This window comes from Symphalangus syndactylus, chromosome 3, assembly GCF_028878055.3.
Source record: "Symphalangus syndactylus isolate Jambi chromosome 3, NHGRI_mSymSyn1-v2.1_pri, whole genome shotgun sequence".
Taxonomy (NCBI): Eukaryota; Metazoa; Chordata; class Mammalia; order Primates; family Hylobatidae; genus Symphalangus; species Symphalangus syndactylus.
In genome coordinates this window covers 146,936,610-146,952,947 of record NC_072425.2, presented here as the reverse complement: position 1 = coordinate 146,952,947, position 16,338 = coordinate 146,936,610, and the positions used below count along the sequence as shown (strand labels likewise).

General features: G+C 43.5%; 1 protein-coding gene across 12 annotated transcripts in view; it reads left to right on the top strand.

Moving 5' to 3' along the window:
* The window catches only part of PRDM10 (PR/SET domain 10), a 110,712-nt gene that overhangs the window by 75,629 nt on the left and 18,745 nt on the right, over window positions 1-16,338 (top strand). For 7 of the 12 annotated variants that reach the window (XM_063635660.1, XM_055273737.2, XM_063635659.1 and 4 more), the window contains 5 exons: window positions 127-369; window positions 6,194-6,541; window positions 7,998-8,153; window positions 14,374-14,553; window positions 15,845-15,955. In XM_063635660.1, coding sequence (XP_063491730.1) covers window positions 127-369; window positions 6,194-6,541; window positions 7,998-8,153; window positions 14,374-14,553; window positions 15,845-15,955 — 1,038 coding nt within the window. Of the gene's footprint in view, window positions 1-126; window positions 370-1,967; window positions 1,980-6,193; window positions 6,542-7,997; window positions 8,154-14,373; window positions 14,554-15,844; window positions 15,956-16,338 lie in introns of all 12 variants that reach the window. The other 5 variants (XM_055273734.2, XM_055273736.2, XM_055273732.2 and 2 more) reach the window with 2 other exon arrangements.

The window sequence follows — 16,338 nt, the reverse complement described above, 5'->3', positions numbered from 1 at the left end:
TCCCAGAGGGAGAATATTTTTTCTGAGTATTATGAATCTAGTCATTCCGAAATAAGCAGCAATTCTAAATCTGAGCCGACAGTCCCTCCGGCACTGATCTCTATTCCTGATTATTGCAAATTTCAGGACTTGCTACATTTTCCCACAAAGGAGCAATTTGATGAGGCTGAACCAGCCACTCTGAATGGGCTGGATCAACCAGAACAGACCACTATCCCAATCCCTCAGCTGCCACAAGAAACCCAGTCTTCCCTGGAACATGAACCAGAAACTCACACCCTGCATCTGCAGCCGCAGCATGAAGAGAGCGTGGTGCCCACCCAGAGCACGCTGACAGCCGACGACATGCGCAGAGCCAAGCGCATCCGAGTAAGTGGGGAAAGCCGGCGGCTCCTCGCACCAGCCGGTCACCTTCCTCCCACCACCAGCCCTCTGGTGGTTTTCCAGCCTATTCACCTTCCACTCTGAAATCTTGCATCTAGCCTGTCACATGCTCGATCCCCTTATTTTGAAAGAAAATATTCACTATTTCTCAATGTCTCTGTGTCCCATGGCAGGCTGGCATGGCTGGTCCTAGATTCAACCAATTTAGTGATGACACAGAGGCCTAGAGGTTGGCAGCTCCTGGACTAGCTCTCTGCATCCCTCAATTCACAGATTGGAAGTGGAGAAATAAGTACATCTAGTTATAATAATCATTTATATTTTAAACCAGGCTAATTTGTGCCTAATCATAGCTCTCAAGTTGATTTTGGGTAACTAAATGTGCTTATCTACAGCTTCCCAGGGGAGAAGGGCAAATGTCATTACTCATCAGTGTAAAGAGACCTGTGTCCAAGTTGATATGGCAGGTACAGTTCACACACCTGGGGATAGCTTGAGCCAAAGCTGTCAGTTCGAGAGTTAGTCAGTGTCTGAGTCACGTGACCTGTGTCTTGACCTCAGACCATGCGGCTGCAGGGCTTTCCTGACTTGCAGTTCAGATGTATTTTCTCTTATTATTTCACAAATAGCATTTGACTCTGAGTTAGGAACTGCAGGGGATTCGTGTGGAAAACAATATGGCTTTGTGGGATAAGTGTCTGTGCTGATAAAAACCAATGACATAAAACCCATGTTTGTGGCAGCTGAGTGCATAAAGACTTATTGGTACTTTCCAGTAGATGAAAGAGACATTTTGTATAACTTCCCAGGCTTTACAATTTCTGCATGCATGATCGTTCAGCGTATGTTTCTTTTGGTCTTTTTATTTGCCTATAGGCTAGAAGGGACCTTGAAAAATAGTCTAGTCCATGCCTTCATGTAAAAACACATTTAAACATTTGTAGTCATATGATAGCTTTGAAGGGCTCTAAGAACTCTGAGGCTAAACAGCGTTTATGAGGGCCCCGTAATAGAAACATATAAAACTCTCAGCTCACTGTATATTATTTCACAAGAGTATATCAACATACAGAAATATAGGCCAGCAAGGAAAAAAAATATGAATCAATATCATCCCATCCATCATTCTCCTTTAGTTCCTAATCTGCACTTATTTCTCTTGCTCAATTACTATATTTTCTGCTTTGGCGATTCTGATTTTTTTTTTACTAAGTCCAGAGAAATCCTTGCTAGATTTTTTTTTTTTTTTGGAAGGAAAAAAAACCCGAAGCCCACACATGCAGTGAAGTTGTGGATGCACAAACACACTCCAGCCGTAACTGTACTTGCATTTTTGAATGAGCAGGGTTGCTGGTTTTGGTACAAGGTTCCTTGTGTCAAAGCAAAAACCATATATATCTGGCTTTTGGAGGTCAGTCTTAGTTGAGCTATTTTGTTTTTTTTTTCTCTCACACATTCTAAAAAGCAGGGCTATGTATTTTTTCATCTTTTCTATCCAGATTGGTAATGACCAACTGAAGGGAAGTCTTCCAATCCAATTGGTAATGTAACTATTTTTCTCTCCTCTAATGCTGCCTGCTCAGTTGGAGCTGCAGGTAGGTTTGTTTCCTGTGTTTCACATAACAGAATGTTACTTAAGTGTTTGCCTGACCTGCTGTTCTTTGCAACCTGTACTTACTAAATCCTGGTGGAAACCACAGTTTGGTTGCTACAGTAAATGCAAATTAATGAGTAATGATAATTTATTTGTAAATAGATCAAGGAATAAACTGTGGGCCGCAGGTTCCTCATATACAAAATGAAGGGTAGGACTAAGTGATCTCCAAGGTCCCTTCCAGCGCTAAAACCATTGGAATGACTTATGCGATAGTGTTGAGTTCTAACTGTCTATTTGGCACTATGCTAGGTACACAATAGAATTTTCACTTGAGCTTGCGGTCTAAGTAGGAAATCGATACTAATGTAGGGGAGTTTACAGTTAGGTGTTAAATGTAAAAGTATAACTTGGAGGAGTGAAAGGTCGAAGTAAAATAGAGGAGTCAGGATAATTCTTGGATAAGGTGAGACTTAGACTAGCCCTTGAAAAGGAGGAGGAAGGTAGACTGTTTCAGAGAATGATAGCCATAGGATCAGAGGCCCAGACACAGGAGGTTCTTGCTGTGGTTTGGACAGTGCAGACATGAGACTGGCCCTAGCAGGGGTGCAGAGGAAGGATGGTGCAGAGTGAGCTGAGATGGGCAGGGCTGGCCAACCAAAGGCTTTCAAAGTGGGCAGAAAATTGTCCAAAGGAAAGTTGTTTAAAAGACCCCAAAACTGCCAGGCACGGTGGCTCACGCCTATAATCTTGGCACTTTGGGAGGCTGAGGCAGGTGGATTGCTTGAGTCCAGGAGTTCGAGACCAACGTGGGCAATGTGGTGAAACCCTGTCTCTACTAAAAAAAAATACAAAAAATAGCTGGACATGGTGGCATGCACCTGTAGTCTCAGCTACTTGGGAGGCTGAAATGAGAGAATCCTCTGAGTCTGGGAAGTCGAGGCTACAGTGAGCTGTGATTGTGCCACTGCACTCCAGCCTGGGTGATGGAGTGAGACCCTGTCTCAAAAAAAAGCCCCCAAAACCCCAAATCAACAAACATGACTGTTTGATTTCCTTTTTGTGTCAGGATTAAAATAATATGAAAATTGATCAATAATTTAGGTTCTTTTAGCTATTAATATCAACCTTCAGAAACATTTTAGTCAGGCGTGGTGGCATGTACTTATAAGTCCCAGCTACCCTGGAGGCTGAGGTGGGAGGATTGCTTGAGTCCAGGAGGTCGAGGCTGCAGTTAGCTATTATCATGCCACGGCACTCCAGCCTGGGCGATGGAGCAAGACCCCATCTCTAAAAAACAAACAAAAAAAACCCCTAAACTTTAGAAACATTTTATGATCTCTCTCTACAAACAATCTGTTGTCTCAGAATTCATTGCAATGTGAGTTGAATCCCAAATCACAGAATTTACCAACAATACAATTTTGGTATCCCTAGAGTAGCTGATATATGTGTATAGTGTGGTGGATTGCCTGACGAACTCAGGAAGCAGAAGAACTAGAGTGGATCTGTGTGCTCTCTCCGACATTTTTCATGATTTCTTCTAGAAATGTGTACGGGTTGTGGCTCTGAGCTACAGAAGACACCTTAGAACAGAAATGGCCTGCAAGTGGGTCAAGGGGTGGGAACAGTTTCAGCATTTTTACGACCTTGTAATATGATGATCCCATTAGTATCATTAGATCAGAGAAATACAATCTAGTTCTTGAGTACAGACAATGTTCAGGGCTCCATGGAAATTGAAAAGATGATAAGGTTTGTCAATAGAGCCAAGAAAGTGGAGCCAGGTGGTGGCTCGGTTTAAATCAAGTGTCTGAAGGTACTCACGCTAATCAGAAATGACAGAAGACTGATTAGCATAATGGACCAAAACAAAACTGAGTTCTGGATTTGGCACCCAAGGAGAAATGGCATCCTCAGCAGGACCACAGTCAATGTGCATTGTGTCTGTTCTTGGACACTTCAGTGAACTTGGATAAAGGAAAAGATTCCTACATGGCAAAAGTGCTCTGAATCTTGCATCTTTGAACCTCAGAATAGTATCGGTTCATTGGCAATATTTCCGTAAAGTTTTGAAAGTAGACAAAATAGTAAAGCTTTTATGTAAAATCAGTATCCAGGCAGAGTTAAAAAGATGAGGTGGCAGCTGAACTGTGCACAGAAGTGAAAGCAAGCCCTGTGGCTGATTTGAGAAAAAACTATGCTTTTTTTTTTTTTTTTTTTTTTTTTTGAGACAGAGTCTCACTGCAATCTCCACCTCCCAGGTTCAAGCGATTCTCCTGCCTCAGCCTCCCAAGTAGCTGGAATTACAGCCCTGGGGTTACAGGTGCCTGCTACCACGCCTGGCTAATTTTTGTATTTTTGGTAGAGACAGGGTTTTACTATGTTGGCCAGGCTGGTCTCAAACTCCTGACCTTAGGTGATCTATCCGCCTTGGCCTCCCAAAATGCTGGGATTATAGGTGTGGGCCACAGTGCCCAGCCGAGAAAGACCTATTCTTAGAAATCTCTGCAGATGCTGTAGAAAAATCCTTGAAATCATTTTTTTGAGTTTCATATGAAATATATTTCACTGATTCTCAAACTACTCTTGAAGACTTCCTATAAGCTAAGCAACTTATTAAGGGATCTGGATACAAAGGAGAATAAAGTATGATTCATCCCCTGAAGCAGCCCCATCAGCTGAAGAAGACAACAGAATTGCTGTTTATCTACTCAAGATAAGTGAGTAGGTAGCAGCTTAAAAATCTTTCTCCTAGCCCTATTAGAGAAGCCCTGAGAGGGAAATCTCCTGTTAAGTAGTAATCATGTCTAGAAATTTCACTAAACCAAAAATAATTATTTTGTTTTCCTCACATGATGATTTCACATTAAATTTAGTTTAAAAGTTGATGCTTACAAGTAATTTGAAGTTAAGAGTGTAAGCATTGTTATCACTGCACTTTCTTCATTACACAAATCGCACTAAGATCTCCATTAATCCTTCAATTGCTGTTCATTTATAGCTACATAGGCACAGCCATTCAAAGACATACCTGAAAGATTCCCCCCCTTGTAGCAATCTAGAGCTTTCCCTCAGTGTTTTGAGGAACTTATGAATGAGTCTTCATTGTAAGCATAACTGAAAGATTGATTCTGCATTCTCTGTGTGAGATGATTTTGTCGATCTGCTCTCAGTAGAGCATGAGTAGTTTTTCCATTAGTGGTGATGGGTTTGCACTGAGTGCCCATACTCTCCCACTTGGATTCCCTATAACAATTGCATGAATTTACAAGATGGCTAATCAGCATTACAAGTGCAATCTGTGCCTGAAAACAAAGAGCAGAATTGCCTGGGCCAGGCAGGAACAGTGTGATGAGCTTAACGTTGTTAGCAAGGCATTCTAACCAGTAGAACTAACTAGCTATGCTGGGACCTTATCTTCTGTTTTCAAAGTAGAAAGTGATGAAATGCATATATTCCATTTACGACGTGTGCTCATGTCTCATTCACATAAATCTGAATCCTTTCAAGAAATTCTCATGGCAAAAAATTTACTGCCCTTTAAAGTGGTTTTTAGAACATTCTGAAGTTGTGCAATCTTCACCACTCTCTAATGCCAGAACACTTTCATCACCCCAAAAAGAAACCTGGTATCCATCACCCCCAAAAGAAACCTGGTATCCATTTCCTTCTCCACCCTGCCACTGGCAAGGACTACCCTTCAGTTCTTTTTATTGTCTTTTTTTTTTTTTTTTTTTTTTTTGCTAAACGTTTTAATCAAGCTTCAAATACTTTTTCTCATGGATTTCAACAAGTAACATTTGGCTGACTTGCTCCAGCCTGATTCCTGCATGTGTGACTTAGACCCTAAGTCTTTTCCTCCAAATCTTCCATTTTTATCCTGTTCCACTGTGGGATTTGTTTTATTACACAAGTCTTCTATTGGGAACACTTTTTTGTGTTACTTAAACCCTTTCAAAAGAAAACCCACATACATAGATGTAAAACAAAACACAAAAAAATTTCGTCTCTTCAAGATGAACTTCTTTGAGGACAGCTTCATTTTCAGTGTTTTCACCAGAAAAATCTCCTTTCAACTGTGTGTGTCCTAGAGTTGAACTTCTATGGGAAGTCTGTGATTGCAGAGATCATCCTCTCTTTCTCTGTAAAAGTGTGATCCAGTTGCATTCTTAATTTCATCACTAAATGATCACATTTGTGTATGTCTTTCAGAATGCAGCTCTTCAGCATCTGTTTATTCGGAAGTCCTTCCGGCCTTTTAAATGCTTGCAGTGTGGGAAGGCCTTCCGGGAAAAGGACAAACTGGACCAGCACTTACGCTTCCATGGGCGGGAGGGGAACTGCCCACTGACCTGTGATCTCTGTAACAAGGGCTTCATCAGCAGCGCATCCTTGGAGAGCCACATGAAGCTCCACTCAGACCAGAAGACTTACTCTTGCATTTTTTGCCCAGAATCCTTTGACCGCCTTGATTTGTTGAAAGATCATGTGGCCATTCATATCAATGATGGCTACTTCACCTGCCCAACTTGTAAGAAACGGTTCCCAGATTTTATCCAGGTGAGTGTCTACTACTGAGATTCCTGTCTGCTTCCTTCTTTTGGTAAAAGAAACTTCGATTTTTGGAATACTGAGACTGCCTAGCACCTGCATTTTCATCCCTTCTTTGAAACAACTTTACAATTGAGAACAATATTTCTTCAATCAAACTACTTTTATACACAAAAGATTATTATGACCCTTAATTGTCCAGATCAGACATTGACATTAAAGTGTTTAAATTATATTACAAGTAATAAACACCCAGATCTATTATAATTTTTAAAAAGTCTTTCATAATCCATGTCAATATCTATTGCTTATCAAATATACAGAGCCTGTAGAAGACACACTGCCGTTTCTGAGAGGCTGGGAACATCTCCCTACCACTACTGTGGTTTCCTGCTTGCTTTAACCAAGGCCATACATTTTGGAAGGAAACAGAGAAAGTTGGTATATAATATACTTTCGTATCAGGAACTGACTGCCTCCTCCCCTGTAGTGTATTCTTTGTTGGAGCAAAATAGGTGAAGATAAATTTCAGAATACTCATGATTTCATTTGGACTTTAAGTGATAAGATTTTCCTATGTCAGTGAATAACGAAACATTTTGTAAAAATACACTTTTTCAATTACCAAAGGAAAAGAAGACTAGGATTTAATTTTAGTTCTGCTAGTGTTGAGAGTCTTGGAAATTTTCTCACTTCACACAAACTAGTAGAAAGGTTGCTTTAAGGCATAATTTAATGGCAAAAGAAACTCCAAAAATAATGAAGCGAACTGTCTTATAGGAATAGTTCGGTAAGGCTCACTACTTAGCTTCCATCCTCAGCTCTTCTTCATTGGATATGTGTGGCTAAGAGAGTTCAGAAGCCCTATTCCTTTATTTATCTAAAAGTAAGGGAAGTAAGTCCCAGTTGAGAAATGACGCCAGCGTCACATTGCTCTCATAAACTGGTAATGTTTTCTGTATCCACTCATTCATGTCTTTAATTCTTTAGAATTTGATTTTATAAGAAGATGTAAAAGGATCAAAAGGGGCTAAATTGCTTCTATGCAGATTAAAGACGGAGAAGAGTAAGGAAGAATTGGTTTTTGTCTTCCTATAGATCCTTTTTAGCAAGATTTCATTTAAACCCAAAGGAACTTTTGCTTTTTATCTTTAAAAAATGGGCTCCAAGTGATCAGGGCTTTGACCAAGCAAGCTCTCTCTCTCTGTCTCTCTCTCTCTCTCTCACATTTCAAGTCATCGGGGAGGTTAGGATTTCTAAGGCTTTCTGGCTACTTGTTTTATTTCTTTGTGACAGGGACAGTATGTGTTATTGAGGCCAATTATCACATCTGATTGGATTCCTCGGCGGGGTTGATGAAAACCCATGGTAATGCATTTGGTTCCCTCTAGCGTTGACAAGCTGCCTTTGGTCATTTCCTTTGGTGCCTGCGTCCCCTGAATTTTCCTATGGTTTTTACCGCCAGGTGAAAAAACACGTGCGCAGCTTCCACTCAGAAAAGATCTACCAGTGCACAGAGTGTGACAAGGCCTTCTGTCGCCCCGATAAACTGCGACTCCACATGCTCCGGCATTCGGACCGCAAAGACTTCCTGTGTTCCACCTGTGGGAAGCAATTTAAGGTATGACACCAAGACACAGCCCGAGGTGGTTCTCGTGGCCACTGGAATTATAGCAAGCTGAGGATAAATGCCTGTTTATTTCATCGGTATCACCCACCTCTGATGAACTGGACCTGAGATGCAATTTGGGCCTTGTGTTTGACTTAGTTATAAAATTAAGGGGGAAAACTTACTCAATTCCTCAAAATAGTTAATTCAAATCCCCAAACAAGTAGAGTAAAAATGCATCATCTCCTAAAAGAATCCAAATGTATAATGACGAGTATACTAAATCGCTATTGAGATTTCCTAACAGACCAATACCTTAACATTCAGATCAAGACGTGTTTGTTGAGCACTGATTAAGTATAACAGCCAGTAACTGAGCCTCGTAGCCAGCAGGACTCTCATCTCATTCAGGTGGGAAAACTGAAGAATGCTGAGAAGGCTTAGACTACTTCGGAGAATGTTAATGACCTCAAAGATTAAAACATTATAAGTATCTGTAACCCACCTGGAACTTAGAAGGAGCCAGGCAAAACCCTGCAGGGGACCCAGAAATAAAAGTTAAATAAATGTAAAAACAATGAAATATGCTTCATTGGGAAATCAGGTAATTCTGCAAAAATGTCATTGGAAGACATCCTGCTGAAAGTGATTGTAGGTCACACTCTCATAGAAACTGGAAAAGAATCAGAAATGGATTCAGGAGAGGAAAACTAAGGGTATATTTGTAACAGATACAAAGAAATTAAAGAGAAATAGAATTTTCAAAGCTGGTTTTATGGTAAGGGTGTTATAGAATATAATCTAACGGCTTTTAATATATAGTAGCACAATTTCGAATTCTGTAGAGAACTCCAATGTGAAAAGTGTAAATAGGTCTGGGATATTTTTCTGTTCTTAAAAAAAAATCATATCTAAAAGTATTCCTGTTTTGTGATAACTGTTTGGCCATCCATCTATCCCATCCAGCCAGTGTTTTTTGATTTTTCATTTTGTGCCAGATGCCATATTTTAACACCTTGGAATATTTCTTTTAAATTTCTCTGCTTGCTTTCATCTTCTCTTTTACTTTCATCCAGTATATTCAACACAGTTCAATTAGGGAAGCAAAGCCACTGTGAGTGTTATAGAAGAAGATTTTCTTACGACTAAGAGCTTAATTATAGGAGAAGATGGAGAAGTGAGGGTCAAAGGGAGAAGCTGGGAGGTCGGAAGCCAGCAGTATGCCCACAGAAGCACTGGTCTGGGTGGTCAAATGGGAACTTACCTGGGAATCTGGGAACCAGGCACCTCCACCCGCATGGGGGCCCAGGAAGGAGAGCTGGTGCGGTCTGTGGAAGACTGTGTCACTGCATCTGGTGGCGGATGTGGAGCTGGCCAGCAGGACTGGCAGGAAGACAGCTGGTGGCTGGGTGGGAAAGAGAGGATAAGTAGGGACCCACAGGTACCTCTACATGACACTGTCTAGAGCAGCACGGAGCTGCTTCCTTTCCACCTTCCAGGCTGGTGTGAGTTTCTCTTTGGCTAACCCCAACTCAGAACCATGTTGGGAAGGAGATTCCCTTCAAATGTAGTTCCCCTTAGCCAAGTTGACCCAGCACAAAACCACTACCACCTACCTTCTTGGCATATTTTCAAACTAGAATCAGATTAATTTTTCAGAGAACAGCTCTGATGTCACATCCTTTCTGAAAAACTCTCTTTTTTTTTTTTTTTTTTTTTTTTTTTGAGATGGAGTCTTGCTCTGTCGCCCAGGCTGGAGTGCAGTGGCGCGATCTCGGCTCGCTGCAAGCTCTGCCTCCCGGGTTCACGCCATTCTCCTGCCCAAGTAGCTGGGACTATAGGCGCCCGCCACGACGCCCGGCTAATTTTTTGTATTTTTAGTAGAGACGGGGTTTCACCATGTTAGCCAGGATGGTCTCAATCTCCTGACCTCATGATCCGCCCGCCTCGGCCTCCCAAAGTGCTGGGATTACAGGAATGAGCCACCACACCCGGAAAAACTCTTTAATAGCTCTTCACACAGATAAATCCCGAAGTTCCTGTTACTTCTAAGATGCTACAAGATCTGGCTCCTGCAAACCTCTCTGGTTCCCGCCTCCCTGTGTACTCAGGGTGACCTGAACTCCATAGCTTTACCCAGGTGTGGCATACTGTCTCTCCTTGGGCCTTTGCACTTGCTCTCACTCCTCCTCCTGACTTGAAATGCACTTTCAAACTGTCATATTCCTTCACCTGGCTAATGTCATTTCATATGGGGCATTTCCTGATCCCTGGATTAAGTGCTGCTTCTCCCATGAATTCCCACAGGGCCTTTTGCTGGTGGCCCTGTCATAGCATTTGTGTATTGCATTTGCCTGTCCTGCTAAGTGTAAGCTCCGTGAGGGCAGCATTGAAGTCAAGGTGGGACCTTCTGACTTTAGGGAGCTCACACTAGAATAGAGAAAAGAATAAAGGAGCTGGGTGCAGTGGCTTACGCCTATAATCCCAGCACTTTGGGAGGCCGAGGGAGGCAGATCACCTTGTGTCCAGAATTGTTGGGTTCTTGGTCTAACTTCAAGAATGAAGCCGTGGACCCTTGCGGTGAGTGTTACAGTTCTTAAAGATGGTGTGTCTGGAGTTTGTTCCTTCTGATGTTTGGACGTGTTCAGGGTTTCTTCCTTCTGGTGGGTTCGTGGTCTCGCTGGCTTCTGGAGTGAAGCTGCAGACCTTCGCCATGACTGTTACAGCTCTTAAAGGTGGCATGTCTGGAGTTGTTCGTTCCTTCCATCCCCGGTTGTTCGTCTCTCCCGGTGGGTTCATGGTCTTACTGGCTTCAGGAGTGAAGCTGCAGACCTTCGCATTGAGTGTTACAGTTCATAAAGGCGGCGTAGACCCAAAGAGTGAGCAGCGGCAAGATTTATTGCGAAGAGTGAAAGAACAAAGCCTCCACAGTGTGGAAGGAGACCCAAATGTGCTGCTGCTGGTGGTGCTGGTGGCCTGCTTTTATTCTCTTATCTGGCCCCACCCACATCCTACTGATTGGTTTTACAGAGAGATGATTGGCCCATTTTACAGAGAGCTGATTGGTGCATTTACAATCCTTTAGCTAGACACAAAACTTCTCCAAGTCCCCACTAGTTTAGCTAGACACAGAGCACTGATTGGTGCGTTTAGGAACCTTGAGCTAGACACAGAGTGCTGATTGGTGTGTTTACAAACCTCTAGCTAGACACAGAGTGTTGATTGGTGTGTTTACAATTCTTTAGCTAGACACAAAACTTCTCCAAGCCCTCACTAGATTAGCTAGACACAGAGCACTGATTGGTGCGTTTAGGAACCTTGAGCTAGACACAGAGTGCTGATTGGTGCATTTACAAACCTTGAGCTAGACAGAAAGTGCTGATTGGTGCATTTACAATCCTTTAGCTAGACAGAAAAGTTCTCCAAGTCTCCACCCAATTCAGAAGCCCAGCTGGCTTCACTTAGCGGATCCTGTGCTGGGTCCACAGGTGGAGCTGTTGGCCAGTCCCCCGCTGCCCGCCCACACTCCTAGGCCCTCAGGCGGTTGATGGGACGGGGCGCGGTAGAGCAGGAGGTGCTCTGGCCGCACGGGAGACCTCCCGGGGCTTGGGCATGGCAGGCCGCAGGACTGAGCCTTGCCCCGCAGGGAGGCAGCTGCTGGCGGTGGGGATGGAGCGGGGCCGCCGCCTGGCCATGGCGCCGCTGCCACTGCCTCAGCCGCCTGCGAAGCGCTGGGCAGCTCAGGAACGTGGCCCCGGAGTGGCTCCGCTCGGTCCCTAAAGCACCGTCAACAACAATACTGGCAGTGGAAGGGATCCCTGCGGCCCCCAAAAAAACCCAAGATGGACAAAATATTGGAACCAAGCACACTTCTGCAACCCCGTGTGGCATCTGGGTTTGAACCAGCAATGGAGGTCATTTTGCTTCACCTCTCAACTTGAGGTCAGGAGTTCGAGACCAGCCTGACCAACATGGAGAAACCCCGTCTCTACTAAAAAGATAAAAGTAGCCGGGCGTGGTGGCACATGACTGTTATCCCAGCTACTCAGGAGGCTGCGGCAGGAGAATCACTTGAACCGGGGAGGCGGAGGTTGCAGTGAGGCGAGATCGTGCCATTGCACTCCAGCCTGGGCGACAGAGCGAGACTCCATCTCAAAAATGCTGTGAGAGGGATTCACTGATTTGGAGTATAGGGGAGACCTCATAGACACGGTGACACTTTTGAATCCACTCATGGATGGGGAAGAGTTTGCCAGCTAGGGAAAGGGAGAGGTGAGGAGTGAGGGAGGGATATCGGCACCTCAAGCAGAGGGAGCAGCAGGGAGATGGGTAGAAGGGGAGTGATGGAGGGCGTGGCAAGAGGAAGCCAGGGAAGCAGGTTAAGCTAGCGCGCTGTACTAAGTAATTAGACTTACCAGCGTTTCAGAGCTGGGCTAATTCAGGCCGAGGCAGTGGGTGTGGAGAAGAGGGGCCATGTTCAAGACAGGCGTCATGGGAGCTGACGAGACCTTGCACTTGGATGAAAGGGGGAAGGGTGGACAACAAGGAGTGGAGATTTGCAGCTTGAGAGGCTAGATGTTTGGGAACAGCACTGATACCAAAAAGCACGACTTAGGCAGAAGGAGTGGGGGCAGGTGGCGCATTTGGTTTGGGGGATGTTAGGATGGAAAGGCCTCATGGAGATTTGGCATCCAACAAATGTGTGCCCGTCACGATGTGCATAGCATGGTGTGGTATTTGTGTTAGGCTTTGAAATTTACGTGATGATTTGGTTAAGGTCAACTGGTTGTTTAAAGGGAATAGACAGGGGAACTAGTGAATGTTGATGCTTAGAAAAAAGTGGGAATGTGAGAGGAGTTGGAGAAAAAGGAAAAGAAAAAAAGTGGCAATGCAACAGTGCTTTGGCCATTGTATCTACAGTAAAGAAAGATACTGTCATTTAGGGCAGTGTCCTTAATCCAAATCCTACTGTAGCCTACAAAGCTCTGAACATTCCCTCCTGGGCTTTCCAGAAATGAAGGAATGAAGGCGGGTGGGATAGGAAGAAAGAGCAGTTAGGTCGTATGCATTGTAGCAGAAGAGGCAGGTGGGTGAGGGAGGCCCAGCATCAGAGCTCAGCCCTCATCCTGCTCCCTGATACTTGGTAGGCACTCACGGAATATTTGTTGAGTAAATATGCTGAAAAATGAAGTCCTTAAAAAAGTCCCTGTACCGAAAGGTGGGAAGAACTGGGTTTGTAGAAAGGCTCAGAGTTTTTACGGGACTAATAACAATTTATTTGTGTGTCCCAGAGCAGAAAGCCTCACTGGCTCAGGGAGCTGGCACTTTGTTTTTATTCGGGATGGGCTCTGCCTGATTCTCTCCATGGACTCACATCAGCATGTGTCACTAAATAGTGAAACCAGGAGCTGAGCCCTGGGCCCCATGCTCCATCATAGTGAACAATGGATTTCTTTACTTGAACTTCTAATTCTGTAAGGTGAGAAGTTCTAAATCCATAAGATAGAGATTCTTACGTAAATTCTTTTGGGATTTAGAAAAATATAATGTTTGCTGAAAGGTGTGGGAATTGAGTATACACGGCGTTTTATTTTTTGACAGAGCCTTGCTCTATTGCCCAGGCTGGTGCGATCTCAGCTCAGTGCAACCTCCGCCTCCCAGGTTCAAGTGATTCTCCTGCCTCAGCCTCCTGAGTAGCTGGGATTACGTGTGCCACCACACCCAGCTAGTTTTTGTATTTTTCATAGAGACAAGGTGTCACCATTTTGACCAGGCTGGTCTCAAACTCCTGACCTCAGGTCATCCGCCTGCATCGGCCTCCCAAAGTGCTAGGATTACAGGCGTGAGCCACCACACCCGGCCTACACGTGGCTTCTAAAATCTAATATTACCTATTATCAATTTGTCTTAAGTTCTTTTATACCAGGCTTATTCCATGTTCTCTTTAATCTCCTGTACATAAATGCACAGTCTTTATTCTCAAAAGTCGATATGTATCTTTCCTATTTAATGGTCATTTTAAACCAAGGTTCATTGGAATGCACATATTTGCTAGTGAACAGAGTAACTCCCACCACTTTTAACATGTCTATGTCCTAGTGTTCCAGCAACTCAAATGTCTCTTGGAGGCTTGTGGTGACTGCTAATTTGTATTGATTTTTAAAATTATCCCTTCAATTAAAAATTTTCTACCCCAATGTCTACCCCGTTTTCAAAAATTCTCTCTAAATAGCGAAAAGACAAACTACGGGAACACATGCAGAGGATGCATAATCCTGAGAGGGAGGCCAAGAAAGCCGACCGCATCAGCCGCTCCAAGACGTTCAAGCCCCGCATCACGTCCACAGACTACGACAGCTTCACGTTCAAGTGCCGCCTGTGCATGATGGGTTTCCGGCGGCGCGGCATGCTGGTCAGTGCCAAGTGGCTGCGGGCTCCTCTGTCTTCCCAGCATACCTCATTTCTGTCGATGATGGTGACTTTTGTGTTGTATTCCTTCCTAAGTTATGTTGATCAATGGTTTTGTCAATGTCCAGGGGAAGAAACAGAGGCAAACAATTCCCAATTTGGAGTTCTGTCTTTTCTGGTCTCCCTTTGCCCTCTCTTGCTGCTTTTTGGGTCAATTCTTGCAAGAGGTCTTTTTCTTTTTCTTTTTTTTTTAATCACTTTTCATTACTAGTTTTGTTTTTCCTTACCCATCTCAATCTCTGCTCTCACCTTATTTTAGTTCCCTCTTTTGTGTCCCTGAATGTATTTTTTTATGGGGTATTTGCCTTCTCCCCAGCTGTTCCCTTTTACTTATTTATTTTTGAGATGGAATTTCGCTCTTGTTGCCCAGACTGGAGTGAAGTGGCGTGATCTCAGCTCACTGCAACCTCCCCCTCCCAGGTTCAAGCAATTCTCTTGCTTCAGCCTCCTGAGTAGCTGGGATTACAGGTGCCCACCACCATGCCTGGCTAATTTTTGTATTTTTAGTAGACACGGGGTTTCACCATGTTGGCCAGGCTGTTCTTAAACTCCTGACCTCAGGTGATCCACCTGCCTCAGCCTCCCAGAATGCTGGGATTACAGGCGTGAGCCACTGCACCCGGCCCCCAGCTGTTTCCTTTTAATGCTTCTCTTTTCCAGATATCAAACAGCAGTAGAAGGAAGCTTTCCGTCAAAGCAGGGTATGTGCATCCAGGTTAGCTGAAGCATCAGACAGCCAGTACTCTGCCCTCAACTCATTTTGACCTTGTTACAGGTGCAGAATATATTTCTGCCAGGAGCTGGAAGGTCATAGAGCAATATTTAAAATTCAGAACCTTAGTCTGTATCTCATTCCATGTTCTTAGTAAGACTAGGGCTTTAAATAATGAAAGACAGGTTTGCATGAGGAGAACTCACCAAAGAAATTCCTACCAGTGTAATTTTCCTTTTTCCAATAGTAGTTCTTTCAGCCAAAGACTGTTGATGGCTGAATTCACCACAGTGAATCACCTTCAATTGTTTGGTGAATTAGTGTTAACTCCTGTTAACCATGACTGTGAGTGCTTTGGTGTCAGATGGGGTCTGGTGATGCTGGTTCTGGCCAAATGCCTTATTATTTGGGGGCATTGCTTCAGAGAATTTCAGCTTCTGTGGTCATTATCAGAGGCATTCGTGTAGCTTCTGTTTGGTTAATGGGGCCTCTTTTTCTCATTTGTTCTTTGTTTTCCCTTTAGGTAAATCACTTATCAAAGAGACACCCAGACATGAAGATAGAAGAGGTGCCAGAGTTAACTCTACCCATCATAAAACCCAATCGTGATTACTTTTGTCAGTATTGCGATAAGGTAAAAGGGAAATATTCATATTGGTATGCCACTGGGGTTCCCTGCTTAGAGCTGACTTGTCCGCATTTATAAATATATACTATGATTTTTTTGTTACTCTTACCAGATGGTTCCCTATCTCTCAGTAGTCTCCATTCAGACAAGAAAGGACTAGAAATACAGCCTTATTTTAAGCCAATTTTTTTTCTTAAGAAATAGTTGACTTCATTTTTCTTACTGTCCCTTCTCTCAGTGATTTTTGTTACACAAGAAGAGGCTTATTACTGAATGCCTAGTGTATGAATTAATTTCAAATTCCTAGGCTCTAAAATGAGAGCATTTATCATATGACCTATAACATATATGGTAGATTTGGGGTTTCTATAAGGTGGAGGGGGTTGGGA